The sequence below is a fragment of the Callithrix jacchus genome, chromosome 7 (genome assembly GCF_049354715.1).
Source record: "Callithrix jacchus isolate 240 chromosome 7, calJac240_pri, whole genome shotgun sequence".
NCBI classification, from domain to species: domain Eukaryota; kingdom Metazoa; phylum Chordata; class Mammalia; order Primates; family Cebidae; genus Callithrix; species Callithrix jacchus.
The window spans coordinates 56,792,524-56,807,777 of NC_133508.1; the positions used below are offsets into that span (position 1 = coordinate 56,792,524).

The 15,254-nt window shown below is 50.2% G+C and overlaps 1 protein-coding gene across 1 annotated transcript; it reads right to left on the reverse strand.

The window, feature by feature from the left end:
- Positions 1-5,060: 5,060 nt before the first annotated feature.
- On the reverse strand, positions 5,061-8,260 carry PLA2G2E (phospholipase A2 group IIE). Its single transcript, XM_078330614.1, has 4 exons — positions 8,145-8,260; positions 7,458-7,596; positions 7,152-7,258; positions 5,061-5,318 (listed from the first exon to the last, which is right to left on the reverse strand). The coding sequence occupies exons 1-4, from the start codon at positions 8,182-8,184 to the stop codon at positions 5,176-5,178; spliced, it is 429 nt and encodes a 142-aa protein (XP_078186740.1). The 5' UTR covers positions 8,185-8,260; the 3' UTR covers positions 5,061-5,175.
- Between the last annotated feature and the right edge of the window lie 6,994 nt (positions 8,261-15,254).

A 15,254-nucleotide genomic window follows, 5' to 3' on the forward strand; every position in this document is an offset into this window, starting at 1 on the left:
TTTCCTGCCTTCTTGGAGAAAACTTGTCTGAACCTCACTATGGTAGAAGGACTTGGGTATCCCAAGAGGATTGTTCCTATTCATTTTATTCATCCATCCACACAGCCAAGAATCCATCTGACATCTAATGAGCCTCTACACCGTGTGGGTCCTTATTTCTGGGCATTGAAATAGTCATGGTTCCTGCCTTCAAAAAGCCTTCGGTCCAGGAATGAAAGTGAACATGTCACTGGCCCAGGAGAGATCACATGCCGTAAAAGAAGTACCGACGAGAGGGCTCTGAGTTCAGAGAAATCATGGAAGGCTTGGTGGAGGACGTGATATTTGGATGAGGCATGAAAGGGGAGATGGGATGCAGAAATAGGGAGTGAAAGCATTTTGGACTGAACGGCCAGTGCAAGCAAAGCCTAGGAGTGGGACGTGCCAGGTGTTTACAGCTGAGCTGCTTATTGATGCACAATTAGTTTGGAGAAAGACTGGGAACTTCTTCAAACACCTCTCATGTGCCTTTTGCTACTGGAAGGCTAATGCTGTGCTTGCTGAATGAATTCTCAAGATCAGGCATGGGTGCAGTGGCTCACGTCTGTAATCCCTGAACTTCGGGATGCTGGGGCAGGAGGCTTACTTACACCCAGGAGTTCAAGAGCAGTCTGGTCAATCTAGCGAGGTCCTGTCTCTATGCATGCACACACAAAATTACCGGGGTTTGGTGGCGGGTGCCTGTCTGTAGTCCCACCTACTCAGGAGGCTGAGGCAGGAGGATCGCTTGAGCTCAGGAGTTTCAGGCTGCAGTGAGCTGTATCATACCACCACACTCCAGCTTGGGCGACACAGTGAGACCCCCTGTCTCAAAACCCCAAAACAAAGAGCTTCCTGACTGCTTTTCAGTGTCTGGAGCTGGCCTGTGTGTGCATTCTGACCTGGGAATGTCAGAGGTAGCAGCCTGCCTGGAAAAATGCTGCATCATCTACCTCTGCTTCTGGGGGACATCAGCGCAGGATTCAGTTGGACAGGTACCTGTTTAGCATCTACTGTGTGACAATTGCAGTTGGAGAGCAAAGATATGGAGGGTGGCCAAGCATAGATGGAGCAGCTAGCATGCCCCAGGCACTTTGGATACTTTGTCTCATTTGAACTTGAAAACCACCCTGTGAGGCTGATGGCTCTTCCTGTCTTACACATGCAGGAATAAATAACCAGCCCAAGATCGCAGCTTGGTAGCAGAGACAGGATTTGAACCCAGAGCAGTCTGCCGCCACCATGCAAGGACCCAAATAACAGGATAAGCAGTGCTAGGGAAAGTATAAACACAGTTTGGCAGTTCATGGAGAGTGAAATCTGCTGCAATTGAAACTGCATCATGGAAAAGGTGACATTTGGGGGTGGGCAGGGTGGCTTATGCCTGTAATCCCAAGTTTGGGAGGCTGAGGCAGGATTGCTTGAGGCCAGGAGTTTGAGACCAGCTTGGGCAGCATAGTGAGACCCTGTCTCTAGGGAAAAAAAAAAAAAAGCCAGAATCGATGGCACACACCTGCCATACCAGCTACTTGGGAAGTTAAGGTGGGAGGCTTGCTTGAGCCCAAGAGGCTGCAATGAGCTTTGATGGTGCTACTGCCCTTCAACCTGGGCAACAATGAGGCCTTGTCTCTAAAAGAAAAGTGATGTTTGAGATTCACTTCAGGTGATGAGCCTTTTAGGTTGAGGGAAGCTATTGCACTAGGCTATAAAGGCAGGAAAGCAGAGGAGCTTACTAAATAGATATGGCTGCATAAAAGAGGCTGGAAAAGCAGATGATACTAAGCCTTGAATACCAAGGGCTGGTGGACAGTGGGGAGCCACTGATGGTTCTGGAGCAGAGGAGTGACAATAAAATTCAGGCTCTGGGAAAATGAAGCTGGCATTGTTGGACAAGATGGAGATGCAATGAAGGATGGAGGGTTTAAGAACCATTAGTCCTGATACTGTCTTCTTAGGGGTGTCACATTACTTGCTAGTGTAGAATAATTGCTGTCTTCTGTCTGCTGGTTGATTGTCTGATTCATGTCCATCTCCAGCATCCAGCAAAAAACCAGAAGCACAATTTGTATTAAACGTACTGAAGGAAGAATGAACTTAGTATTCAGTTCTCTGGTGGTGACATTGCAAAGAACCCCAGTGAAGCAGACGAATGTCCACGAAATCCTAATGAGACTCTTCATTGAACTTGAGAATTTCACTGTGATTTCTGATTGCTTATTTAGCAAGTTATTTACTTTTGCATTTGATGTATGGCTTTTGTTAGGTGCTAAATAGGATCAAAAGCAAAACCAATCCAAATCCGTCATCAAAATTGGAGAGGCAAACTATGAAACATTTAGGTGACAATGTCCCCTCCCAGCTCTGACACAGTCCCATTGCCTAGTTCACTTATCCAGTGAATTAGCATACATGAAGTACTTAACCGTGCCTGGCACATGCTGAGTGAACAGCAAATGTTAGCTATTGTTATGACCATTCATTCATTCATAGAACACAAGTGATTAAGTGCTAGTCATTATGTGTGCACTTTCATACCTGCTAACTCAAACCTTGCCACAACCAACCTGCTGGTGGAATGTTCCATCTGACAAATGCAGAGACTGAGCCTGGGACCATTTATCAGCACTTCAATTTTAATGTGCACACGAATTATCAGCGGGGCTTGTTAACTTACAGACTCTGATTTGACAGGTCTGGGGTCAGGTCCAAGATTCTGCATTTTGAACAGGATCCCTGCTGCTGCTGCTGCTGCCACTGCCCATGGACCACGCTGAGTAGCAAAGGTCTAAGCAGAGCCACTGCTGCTAAGTGGCAGGACAAAGCTCTTTCCTGGAACCTCTGACTTCAAGTTCAGGGTTCTCCTTTCCTTTTTTTAGTCCCTTTTGCAAGTTTGCTGCTGGGAGTCAAGTGATTGTTCTCTAGATGCACAGATACAGGCAGATGGGATTTAGGTCCCTTTATGCAGTCATCAAACATTTATTGAGTCCTGGGAAAGCACAGGGTAAAAGCTGGGCTGTGGCCAAAGCTCACAGCCTGGTTTGGGTGTGTTTGAGTGGGTGGGGGCGGGCAGGGGTCCCAGCAGACTGCGCTGGAGTCTTGCTTCTTGGTTTCAATGTTTGTTTCGTCGGAAAGTTACACAACTGTAAGATCATCAATCCCATTGGTGCCTTAAATCCATCATGCCCCAGATGTCACCTCTCTCCAACCTGCCCGCATCAGCTCCTTCTCCCTGTTTCCTGTTTCTGCAGCGGTCATCACCCTCAGATGGTTGTATGGCCTTCTTTGGCATTTTATCAGCACATTTATTTAATGAAAATGTGAGGTGACAAATTTCACTAGCCCAGAAGCACGCTTTGCCCACCTGATGTAGGGAGATGGAGGTTTAAGCCAAGCGCAGATTTCGCCCTAGTGACCTGAATGAAATGGACACCAGAGGGCGCCTCAGGACCGTTTCCCTGCAAACGAGGTTTGCACTCCTCCCCCACACCAGTCGTTTTTGCTTTAAGACATGGTCTTCTGGTGATTCTTGGCCAAGGATTTGGGTAATTTACAACGGCAAAGTGCACATGCCTGTCCTCCCTTTCTTCTCCTCCTTTCTTCTGCTAGCACAGAGCTTCTTCACCTTTTAAAGGTCACGGCGATACATCCCTTTGATTTTCTTTGCTCTCCTCCCTGCCCTGGAAGTCCTGAACGCTGTGCGCAGGCCCTGGGAAGGGTGAAGGGAGTGGACTGTGCAGTGCATTGGCAGGTGCTTTGTGTCATTGAGCCGGCGAATCCCAGTCCCTTAAGAGTTCATCAGCATATAATAGATAATTCCGTCTTTGGAAGTAACATCTGCTGAAATAGATTGCTTCCGGTATAGGCTATGTTCCTCCTGGTGGGAATCCTTGGGTGAACTACATTCTTCACGGCTTCAGAATCAGGAGTTTGGAGTCAGCCCTCGATGCTGAACTCTCCTCCTCCTCTTCCTGTGTCCTCACGGCTGAACTGCCCTGGACACGCTAGTCTTTCCAAGATGACAACCAGCAAGCCTGGCTAACAGGGCCATACCAGAGCGTGGGTGGCTGAGGACAACTTCATGAAGAAATGAAGGGCCAGGGAGGGAGTGAGGACACTCCCTCAGGTAGAACGTCCCCTCTCTGGCCCCCAGGGGCCCATCAAAGAAGGGGTGTGGATAAGACGATCTAAAGCTGCTTCTCACTCTTTTTTTTTTTGAGACGGAGTTTCGCTCTTGTTACCCAGGCTGGAGTGCAATGGCGCGTTCTCCGCTCACCGCAACCTCCGCCTCCTGGGTTCAGGCAATTCTTCTGCTTCAGCCTCCTGAGTAGCTGGGATTACAGGCACACGCCACCATGCCCAGCTAATTTTTTGTATGTTTAGTAGAGACGGGGTTTCACCATGTTGACCAGGATGGTCTCGATCTGTTGACCTCGTGATCCACCCACCTCGGCCTCCCAAAGTGCTGGGATTACATGCTTCTCACTCTTAATCTTTGCCAGTGGTGGGGATTGAGGCCTGATGACACAGTGGGGACAATATTTTTAGGTTGGTATTTTTCATGCTTTTCACATTAAGCCATATGGCCAGAAATATTCCTTCCAGAGACTGCATTATCTTGAATAAGATTGTAGGATGTTAGAAAAAAGAGAGTCACAGAAACGTAGTGTCATGGAAAATGAAGAGAATTTAATGCTGGAATCACAGACGGGGCCACCTGTGTCAGACTTGTTCCCACGGATTCCAGGGCTTAGCACATTGTTGGCACAAGGTAGGTGATGAGAGAAATAATGAATGAATGAAACTGTAGGGAATTAAATCCTAGAACGATGGATAGAATCTAAGAATCAAAGAATATTAGAATTATGGGAAAACATTATTCACTTATTCAGAAGAGGGAGCTGAGATCCCAGGAGTGGGTGACAGTCTCCTGGGTGCTGAAGGGCCCATGGCTCCTGGGGCAGGGTTCTTTCTACAGAGGAGAGGTAGCCTGGAGGTTAGTGATGGTCCAGGCCACATCTCTGAACTCTCAGGCAGGGCTGGGTTTGCAGGAAAGGAATTTTCCAGAGGGAGGGCCTTTGACGTCAATGTTCCCCAGGTCTGGGACTGCAGCAGCTCGAGGTGGGACCTTGAGGGGCAGGGAGGAGGCTGAGCACAGCCTTAGCAGGGTGGGGTGGGTCCGGTGCACAGCTTGTTGGGGTAATGGGCATATTTTCGGTTGTAGGTGCCCAGGTTGTCACGAAAGCAGAGGGCAGCCCTCTTGTCACACTCGCAGGTCAGCCGCTGGCAGGTGGTTCTGCCGGCTGGATGGGACAAAGTGAGTCAGGGACCACAGAGGCTCAGGACACGAATGGGACAGCTCTTGGCTGCTCCTCGGTCCATGTTCTTGACCTGGACCACTCCATTCTGATGGAAGCCCAAGGTCCCGGGTTGTTTCAGGGATGGGTGACAAGAGACAAGGGCAGAGTGCACTGTGGCTCAGGACAGGGGAGACTGGGAGCTTGCCGTCACTGTCCCTCTCTGCTCTCCCAAGCCCACGCTGACTGCTCTTAGCTCTCCCCTGCCTTAGGGACACCACTTGGTTCACTAACTCTCACTGCCCCCAGCCAGGGGATTTCTAGGCAACCCCTGCACCAACCCCTTGTCCATCAAGCAGAGAGGACAGCTACGAAATGACAGCAACTCAATCTGATGGCTATGTGTGCCCCAGAGTGACGTGGGCCCAGGCTGGAGGCCATTGGAACCAAAGCTGGGGTCTGCTCAGGGCCCTCTCTGGTGCTCATCGGAGTGGAGAGAGCCCAGTTGTCTGCCCTTGCCCAGCCTGGGAGTCAGACTTCTGCCCTGACCTGCCCTCCCAAGAGCCGGCTGGCATCAGCTCTGTAGGGGCCCAGAGCTTCCTCCTCTTTCCGCTACAGCCGCCTCTGTCACCTCTGCCCACTGCGGCTCTAGCTCCTCTCTGTCCCCATGACTGTATCTCACAGCTCAGGCCAGGCGCCTCATTTCCCCGCTTGAAGGTTGGCCTTTGCCTCCCACCAGGGCTCTGCCCATGCCTGCTGTGTCAGCAACACTCAGGGCTGGAAGGGGCTTAACGCCAAGTGGGTCAACCTTGAGCGGGTCAACCTCTTTTGAGGGTTCTTTCTAGGAGCTGGACTGAGCTGCGGAAGTGGGTAAGATCCTCCCATTTTACAGATGAGGAAACAGAGGCTTTCCAGGGATTACATCACTTGTCCAAAGTCACAGGCCGGTGGAAGGTGAAGCCCTGGGTAGAATCCAGAGCCTGTGTCTTCACCCACCTGCCTCCTCCTCTAACTCATCCTCTCAGCCTAACCCAGCAGGTGGCTGCTCCTGCCTTGCATGGACTCCCAGCAACAGGGAGCTCACGACATCGCCCTACCGAGGGGACGGCTGCAGAAGAAACGGAGCCAGCTCTGCCGCTGTGGACCTGGTCAGCTCTGCCCCGCTCCCAGGACAGACTTGAGAGACCTGAGTCTTCTCCTGTGACCTCCCGAACCCTTCCGCGCTGCACCACCCGCCCACCAGGCCCTGCCTTTCTCCCGGGCCGCTCCTGGCTTTGTGGCAGGGGGACGGCTTGGCTCTCTCATCAGGGGCCCCTCCACACTCACTTGGTTTGGGCTCCTTCCCTGGGCCCAGGACCAAAGGAAAGCTAACTGGTCCAAGTGGGCATGGGACATGGTAAAGTTGAGCAGATAGGACTGGCCTGACAGTCCCAGTGAGGAGTCAGCCTTTGGAAACCGCGTCTGCTGTCCGCAGTCAAAGCCCCAGCTTGCTCTGTCCTAGGGACTTCAGCTTTAGCTCCTGCTGAGGCCCTGCTGGGCCTTGGCTAGGTTTAGCCCCCTCTACTCCTCTTTCCAGAGGCCAGACCTGGGAGGTGCCTGTGGGTAGGGAGATGCCTGGGCCCGAGGGCTGCACTGGTGGGCCACTGGTTTCTCTGGCCTGGGTACCCGGTGAACATGTGGGTCTCCACTGTTTCATGGTGACTGGAAACCCCATGCCTCCAGCCTGGGGTCTGGGTCTGATATGGCCCAAGGTCACCATCAGGAGGGGCTTCCTGTCTTCAGCTGCCTCTGCCTCCCTCACCACAGGGTGTCTGGGTCACTTCAGGGCAATCCGCTTACCACAGAAAATGCCACGTGTGCTGGCAGAGAAAAGATACTTTTCCAGTTTGGGCTCACAGCCCAGCTTCTCCAGACGCCCGTAACAGCAGTCGTGGGCATGGCAGCACCTGTAAGGGTCATGGTCGACCTGGAAGGACCTATGAGCCAGGCTGGGCTGGATCAGGGGCTGCCGGGGGCCCCAAGCCCAAAGCCCAGAGGAGGGGTCAGCCTGCATTTCCCAGGTGCTTCCCAGGTCCCCCCTTCTCTCAGGATGCTCCTCCAGCTCCTCCATTCCCAGGGAGGGCCCCCTGCAGTCCGCTTCCTCACCAGTCAGTCTGGTCCACTGGCCAGTGGGAGCCTCCGATGCCGCAGTAACAGCCGTAGTCGTTGTACTGCAGGGCAGACTTCCCTGTCATCTTCTCGATCATCACCCCGAACTGGACAAGGTTCCCGGTGGCCAGGGCCACTGTGGAGAGGGAGGGCCCCACCCTCTGCAGCCAACTTCCCCTCATGTCCCCTCAAATCCAATCGCAGGCATTTCTCCAGTTGTGCAGTTAAGCTGATCTCCCCAAAGTACCCCACTCTCAACAACAACCGTAGTAATAAGTAATAATATTGCCAGTGACATCCTTTGCACCTCACCTCAGCTGACCTCCCCGAATTCTTCCCTATGCTCCCGACTTAGCTGTGGGGCTGAATCCTGCCCACCTTGGCAGGTTGGAGCCAAAAATGGAAGCTAGGGTAGGAGAGGGAGCCCAGGGTGTGCTGTCCAGGACGTGCCAGCTCCTGGCCCATGCCCTTCACCTCTCCCAGGCTTCATTCTTTTCCCTTCTGCTCCTGCCACCACTGGCTCAGGCAAAACTGGCTTCAGGGTCGCCCTGGTGGCAGGAAGGGGGCAGCCTCCAGTGCTTGGCATCCACCATGCCCTTGGTAGGGCCAGGCTCAGGGGCATCCAAGGAGCTTGGGGTTGCCAGATGGGGCAGGAGAAGGCTGAAGGTCATGGAGGTCACTTACCCAGGAGGCAAAGGAACATCAGCACGTGGGGAGGTTTCATCCTGAGCTGGTAGGGAAGGGCGGTGAGGGGCTGAGGAGCACACGAGGCAGCAGAAGACTGCAGCAGGGGCACCTCTGATCGCAGGACGCCTCCCAATTAGTTAAATACCCAGGTCCCGTCCACTCCCTGTGATTAACCCCTGAGTGCCAGTGATGCAATGATTCCTCCAGGTCTGACAGTTTGGCCAAGTCCCTGGGGAGGGGCCAGCTGGGGCCCGTGGGCTCTGCTTCCAGGCAGTGTGGGGGGTGGCAGGCATTCTCATGGCTCTTTCTTCTCACACCCTTTCCAAAAAAATCATCCATTGACTGAGCTGTGAGGTGCGGGCTGTGCCAGGTGCTTGTCATTCTTGGTGTCTTTTTCTCATTCCCACTTGACCGAGGACCAGAGAGGCAAGAAAGTTCAGTCCTCACAGCCTGGAAGTGCCCAGGGCCAAGTCCATCCTGTTTCTGAGCTTCCACCCAGGCAGATCCGCCCTCCTGCTCTGGTCTGCGACTGGGATCACTGACTGTCCACTTCTATCACTGTTCTGGGCCAGGGAGTCACGGTCTGTGGCCTTGGAGTCCTGATTCTACGGCACATTAGGTGGCCTTGGGCAGGTCCTTTCCCTGGCTTGGAACCTCGGTTTTCCTGCCTGTATTGCAGGAATAGAAGGCATCCCCTTGCCTCCTGCACAGGAGGATGGAAAACTCAGATGCAACCAAGCCACCGGTCCAGTACTTGCTGTGCACCAGGCCTCTTTCTAGCAGGACCACAGCCCCATCCTGTGGGCTCTGCAGTCATCCCCTTCTTACAGAGGAGGAAACTGAGGCACATGCACATGTGGTGAGCCAGATTTTAAACCCAGCAACCCGAAGGGCTTAACCTGGGCCAACTTACCCAGCGTGAAGTGGAGGCGGGGCCTGGCACACATGCCACTTTTAGCAGCCCCAACAGAATGCTTTAGTTTCTTATCAAGGTAGGAAAACAATGAGTACCATCTAACCTGGATTATATTTGTCTTCAAACTGTTTTTATATGGAGGAAGGGTCTATGCAGGCCAGGGTGCTTAGGGCCTGTGACAGGGTTGTTTCGCAGCCCCAGTGTAGTCAGCGGGCCCCAGGCATCAGGAGCTGGTCTGGGGCCCAGGGCCAGCCTCCCTTCCAGGGGAGGAGACTAAACCCACCGAGTCTGGGTCTCACCCTACAGGCTGGAAGGAATCCTGGCACAAATTCCCGGACCCCAGCCAGCCGGAGGATAGAGGCCCGGGGAGGTTTCGCCCTGGAGTAAGGAAAGGAGGGCTGACTGGGAGGGATCCCACAACTGCGATTTGTGATAAAAGCTTTCTTTCTTTTTTTTTTTCTTGAGATGGAGTTTCACTCTTGTTGCCTAGGCTTGAGTGCAATGGCATGATCTTGGCTCACTGCAACCTCTGCCTCCCAGGTTCAAGCAATTCTCCCCCCTCAGCCTCCCCAGTAGCTGGTATTATAGGCATGCACCACCATGCCTGGCTAATTTTTTTTTTTTTTTTGTATTTTTAGTGGGGATGGGGTTTCTCCATGTTGGTCAGGCTAGTCTCGAACTCCCAACCTCAGGTGATCTACCACCCTCGGCCTCCCAAAGTGCTGGGATTACAGGTGTGAGCCACCACATCTGGCAGATAAAAGGTTTTTAACACAAAAGTAAAACCCAGGAGGCTGGGTGCCGTGGCTCATGCCTGCAATCGCAGCCCTTTGGGAGGACGAGGCAGGTGGATCACTTGAGGTCGGGAGGTCGAGACCAGCCTGGCTAACATGTTGAAACCCTGTCTCTACTGAAAATACAAAAATTAGCCAGGCGTGGTGGTGCATGCCTATAATCACAGCTACTCAGGAGTCTGAGGCAGGAGAATTGCTTGAACCTGGGAGGCAGAGGTTTTAGTGAGCCAAGATCATGCCACTGCACTCCAGCCTGGGCGAAAGAGTGAGACTCCGTCTCAAAAAAAAAAAAAACAAAAAAAGCGTAAAGCTCAGGAAATCCTTGTCTCCTGCCCCTTCCGTTCATTTCCTATTCATAACTCCTCCTGGGACTCCTTTCATGCTGGGGTCTTCTCACCCTGCTTCAGAGAAGCCTTGCGGGGAGAAGGGGTCAGAGAGGTGAGTCCACCTGCTCAGGATCACCAGGCAGCTGTGAGTCATGGTCTCCTGAGAAGGGAGACCTTTGTTCACGATTTCTTTTTGATCTTCTGGCAGCTCCTGGCTCTCCCGGCCTGGGTTACAAGAGCCCAAACAGTGAATCACTGAGGAGTTACCTTCTAAACAACTGAAAATTAGCGTCGATTCCCTAGGAGGTTTGGCCGACGGCCATTCCTGTGGCATAAGGGGTGTTTCCCAGGAAGGGCCAGGTTTTTGAGACGATCCCTTTTGTGACCCATTTTGAATCTTGGCCTGGCCAGGAATGGGCTTCTGCAAGTCCCTGCAGGTCTATACCTGTAGCAGAAAAGTGAAGACAGTAGGGCCAGAGCCAAGCAGAAAAAGCCAGGCAGGCTTCCAGGCAGAGGTGCTCTCTGTTGAGGTTTGAGCTGGAGTGTTGGTAGGACTTGGACTTGGAGGATAGTTCAGTCATTTGGGAAAGGTAATTGATTTTATGGTCTCCACCCATTGGCACAATGCTATAGAAAGCATCAGCAAGACCAGGCTTGAGTGATGGCTCCTGCACTTAGGGACTGTGTGATCTTGGCCAGTCCCATCACTTCTCTGAGTCCAGCTTCATCATCCATAAAATGGAGATAACCAGACGTCCTTTCAAGGTCACAGACCAGAAGAAAAGGAAATGAAATGTGTAAAGACTTTGGCCTTGCCCGGGAACCATAAATATTGGGTCCCTCATTTTCTACTTTCCCTGGCCACAGAGGAAGCAGGTGCTGTCCCAAGAGCTCAAGGCACTTAATCCCACTGTGGTATAGTATGCGGCTGGACCAGGGTTCCCAGCACTTTGAAGGGATTACTATCCATACTTGACTGGTTTTATTCATGATGGAGGGTTGTTAGGGTGGAGGTAAGTGGAGAAAACAGGGCCAGCCTTTCAGTGATACCTTTTTCCACTTGGTATAAACTTGTCTCTTTTAGCTTAGACGTCACCATCAGCATTATCATCATCATCATCATCATCATCATCACTATCACTATCATTGTCATCATCCCCAATATTATCATCTTTATCACCATCAATATCACTAATATGGGTTGGATCTCTGTCCCTACCCAAATCTCACATTGAAATGTAATCCCCAATGCTGGAGGTGGGGTCTAATGGGAGGTGATCACAGGGCTGTTTCTAATGGTTTAGTACCATTCCTCTAGTGCTGTTCTCCTGACAGAGGTCTCATGAGATTTGGTTGTTTAAAAGTGTGTAGCACCTTCCCTCTCCCTCTATTCCTCCTGCTCCAGCCATGTAAGATGTGACTGTTTCCCCTTCACCTTCCACCATGATTGTAAGTTTCCTGAAGCCTCCTGAGAAGCAGAAGCCACTATACTTCTTGTACAGCCTTCAAAACCTCTTTTCTTTATAACTTACTCAGTCTCAGGTATTCCTTTATAACAATGTGAGAATGGACTAATAAAATCATCATTGTCATCATCATCATCACCATTATCACCATCACCATCACTAACATCATCATCACCATAATCATCACCATTAACATCATCATCATTGCCATCTTCATCATCATAATAATCACCATTAACATTGCCATCATCATCATCATCACCATCACCATCATCATCTTGACCATCACCATCACCATCACCATCACCATCATTTCACCATCACCATCATCATTATCACCATCACTATCCTCTTCACCATCACCATCATCATCACCATCACCAACATCTTGACCATCACCATCATCATCACCATCACCATCATCATCTTGACCATCACCAGCATCATCTTGACCATCACCATCATCACCATCACCATCATCATCTTGACCATCACCATCATCACCATCACCATCATCATCTTGACCATCACCACTACCATCATCATCACCATCACCATCATCATCTTGACCATCACCATCACCATCATTATCACCATCACCATCAAATCACCATCATGATACTCACCATTACTATCACTGTCATCACCATCACAATCATCACCACTAACACCACCACCATCATCATCACCACTACCACCACCACCATCATCATTATTACCCTAACAATAAGAATGGCAGAACAAATGAGTCACATTTGCTAATGCCCTATACATGGTGGCCCTGTGCTGAGGGCCCTTATCTGCTACATCTCATCACTTGCCACAGACTTGTATTGCTTCCCTCAGACCTTCAGGGATTTCTAAGCAAAATGGGATAAACTTATTCCTGGAAGAATTAATTGCTTCTTCAGTCAATAAACTATATTGAGGACCTACTATGTGCTGGGATTCCATCAGAGAGCAAAACCAGATGTGGTTCCTGCCCTCATGGAGCTTATAGTCCAGTGGGGAGACAGATATTACTCATTACATACTGAATGAACACTTACAAATAGAGATAAGTAGCTTGACAGAAAGTTCCATGGGGCTATGAGAATGTTTTATGGGGCTGTCTTATTTGGGTAGGGGGTCAGTGAGGGCTTCTCTGTGGAAGAAATGATTGAGCAGGGATCTTGAAATGTTCCCTGCGTGGAGAAAGATGTCACCTCTGAAGGTGGGGAGTAACAAAATCATGTTACAAAGAAGTCTACATGCTGGGATGGGAGGCATTTGTGGCCATGAAACTATTTGTCACACACTGATGGAAAAAGCACCATTCTCAAGGTTGGCTTCAAAATGACTTATACCAGGCATTGGCAAACTTCTGTCAATGGCCATATAATACCTATTTTAAGCCTTTATGGGCCGTGTGGTCTGTTGAACTACTCAACTCTGTCCTTGTACCTCAAGAGCAGCCATAGACAACAGGCAATCAAAAGGGCATGACCATGTATCAATAAAACTTTATTCATTATAAAAACAGGTAGTAGGCTGGATTTGGCCCATGGGCCATAGTTTGCCAATCCCTGACTTACACACACATTGATGATTACCCTGGAAGCATCTTGAGGGCAGGAACAACGTTTCTTAGAGATTCGTGTTCCTCCTTTTAGACATGATAAGTTCCTGGAACCCATGTTGTTTCAGCATATTCATTCATTCAGTAAATATTGAGCACTTACCATGTCAGGTGCTATTCTAGGCACAGGGCAAGGAAGACAGATAGTTCACTTGCTTTCTCAGAGCTTACATTCCACTGGTTGTAAGGAATAGAAAAAAAAGAAAAAGAAAGAGAATGTCTTAAACCATACAGGGAGTTTTGGCTCAAGTAAGTGAAGAGTTCATAGGTAGGTCAGCCTCCAGGTCAGTTTTGATCAGGACTCAGGTTCAGTCTCTCTGTGATTTTCCATTTGCTTCTACTTCCCTCTACATATTGGATTTGTCCCCTTTATTCTGAGTTTTATTTTGCCCGCAGTAGTGATATGAGCACCACCCAGTGGCTTCCTGGGGCTACCTGCTTCCTTGTTCTCATTCAAGAGAGAGGCCTCTCCCTTCACCATCAGCAAGAGCCCTATGGGCTCACCTTAGGTCCTTTGCTGACTGACTCAATTCTTGTGCTTGGGAAAATAGACAGTGTTAGTTGGCTTAGATTTGGATTACCAGGGCCAGTGACCCCTGATGGATTATACCCATCAGAGCCCACTTTCTGGGATTAGACCTGGAGCCAGTCCCATTTCCTGCTGCAACAATGGGTGGAGGACAGAATGTATGTTAAAGAGGCCATCACAGTGAACAGGAGCCATTGCTAAGCACAGGTCACAATCTGTCTTCCTCTCACTCCATAGGAATCAATGCATGAGGGGTCAAAGCCCAAGCAGTGCAGTGGGTTAGGTGGCATCAGAGGTGCAGGGCAGCGAGGCATGAATTCATAGCGGGAACTGGCTTCTGTGGATGGGCCTTGGGTTTGCCTCAGAGATTATGTCATCCAAACCTCTCAAAGTATATAAGGGGAAACTGAGGCCTAGAGAGGAGCAGGGGTTTGCTCAAAGTCACTCAAAGAGTTAGTGGCCAAATGGGAGGTAAAATCTGGGTCTCTCGCCTTTCTGCTGCTTTGTTTCTCCCTCACATTGAGCACAAGCCCTGCAATGAGCAGGCACTCAGTAAAGATGTTGATTTGCTTTGCTTCCAATTATGGCAAATATATGCATAGGGAGGGGTATATTCACAGTAGATGTATCCCAAGACACTCATGAATCTCCAAATTTATGATCAGCCAATACCAGGAGGTAACAGGCTGTATATTAACATACCATGATAACATGCATGGACTTTGGACAAACAGACCGGAGTTCAAGTCCCGTTTCTCCCACTGAGAAGTTCTATGACCTTGAATAAGTTACTCAGCCCCCTCTGAGATCGCTGCACACTCAGCACCTGCCCATTGTACATACATGAGGTATAACTGAAAACCATTAAGTCATCCCTCACACTGAATAACTTCCCAAGCAAAAGACAGGTAGAGAAGAAAGAGCCACATTGCAGTACAGACGCTGGGGACTGGCTGGGTGGGTTGCCCAGCACAGCATATGACACATGGTAGTTGTATATACCAGCCTTCTTCTAAATCCTCATCTGCACCCTGTTCCTTTCGGGACAGGAACGGTTCCCTGGAATGCTGTGGCTCACACTATACTCTCTACCCAGGTAACTCCTTCCTGTCTCAGCACTGATGTCACTTCATCAAAGAAGCCATATTAGTTAAGATAAGGCTAGTGGCTGCAACAAACAACTCCCCAAGTTTCAGTGCCTTAACACTGGTTTATTTCTCTTTCATGTAACAGGAGAATGCAGGTTGGCAAGGGTTGAAGTGGGGGCATGGGGTCGGGTACTCTGCCCATGCCACCTTTCAGGGATCCAGGTTGATGAAGGTTTTTCCATCTTTACATGTGGCTTTCAAAGTCACCCTGAACACTGACATCAGCCAGCAGACAGAGAAGAGAGAAGGTGGGGGAAAAATCCACTTCTTATTTATTTATTTAAACTTTTAAGTTCAGGGATACAAGTGT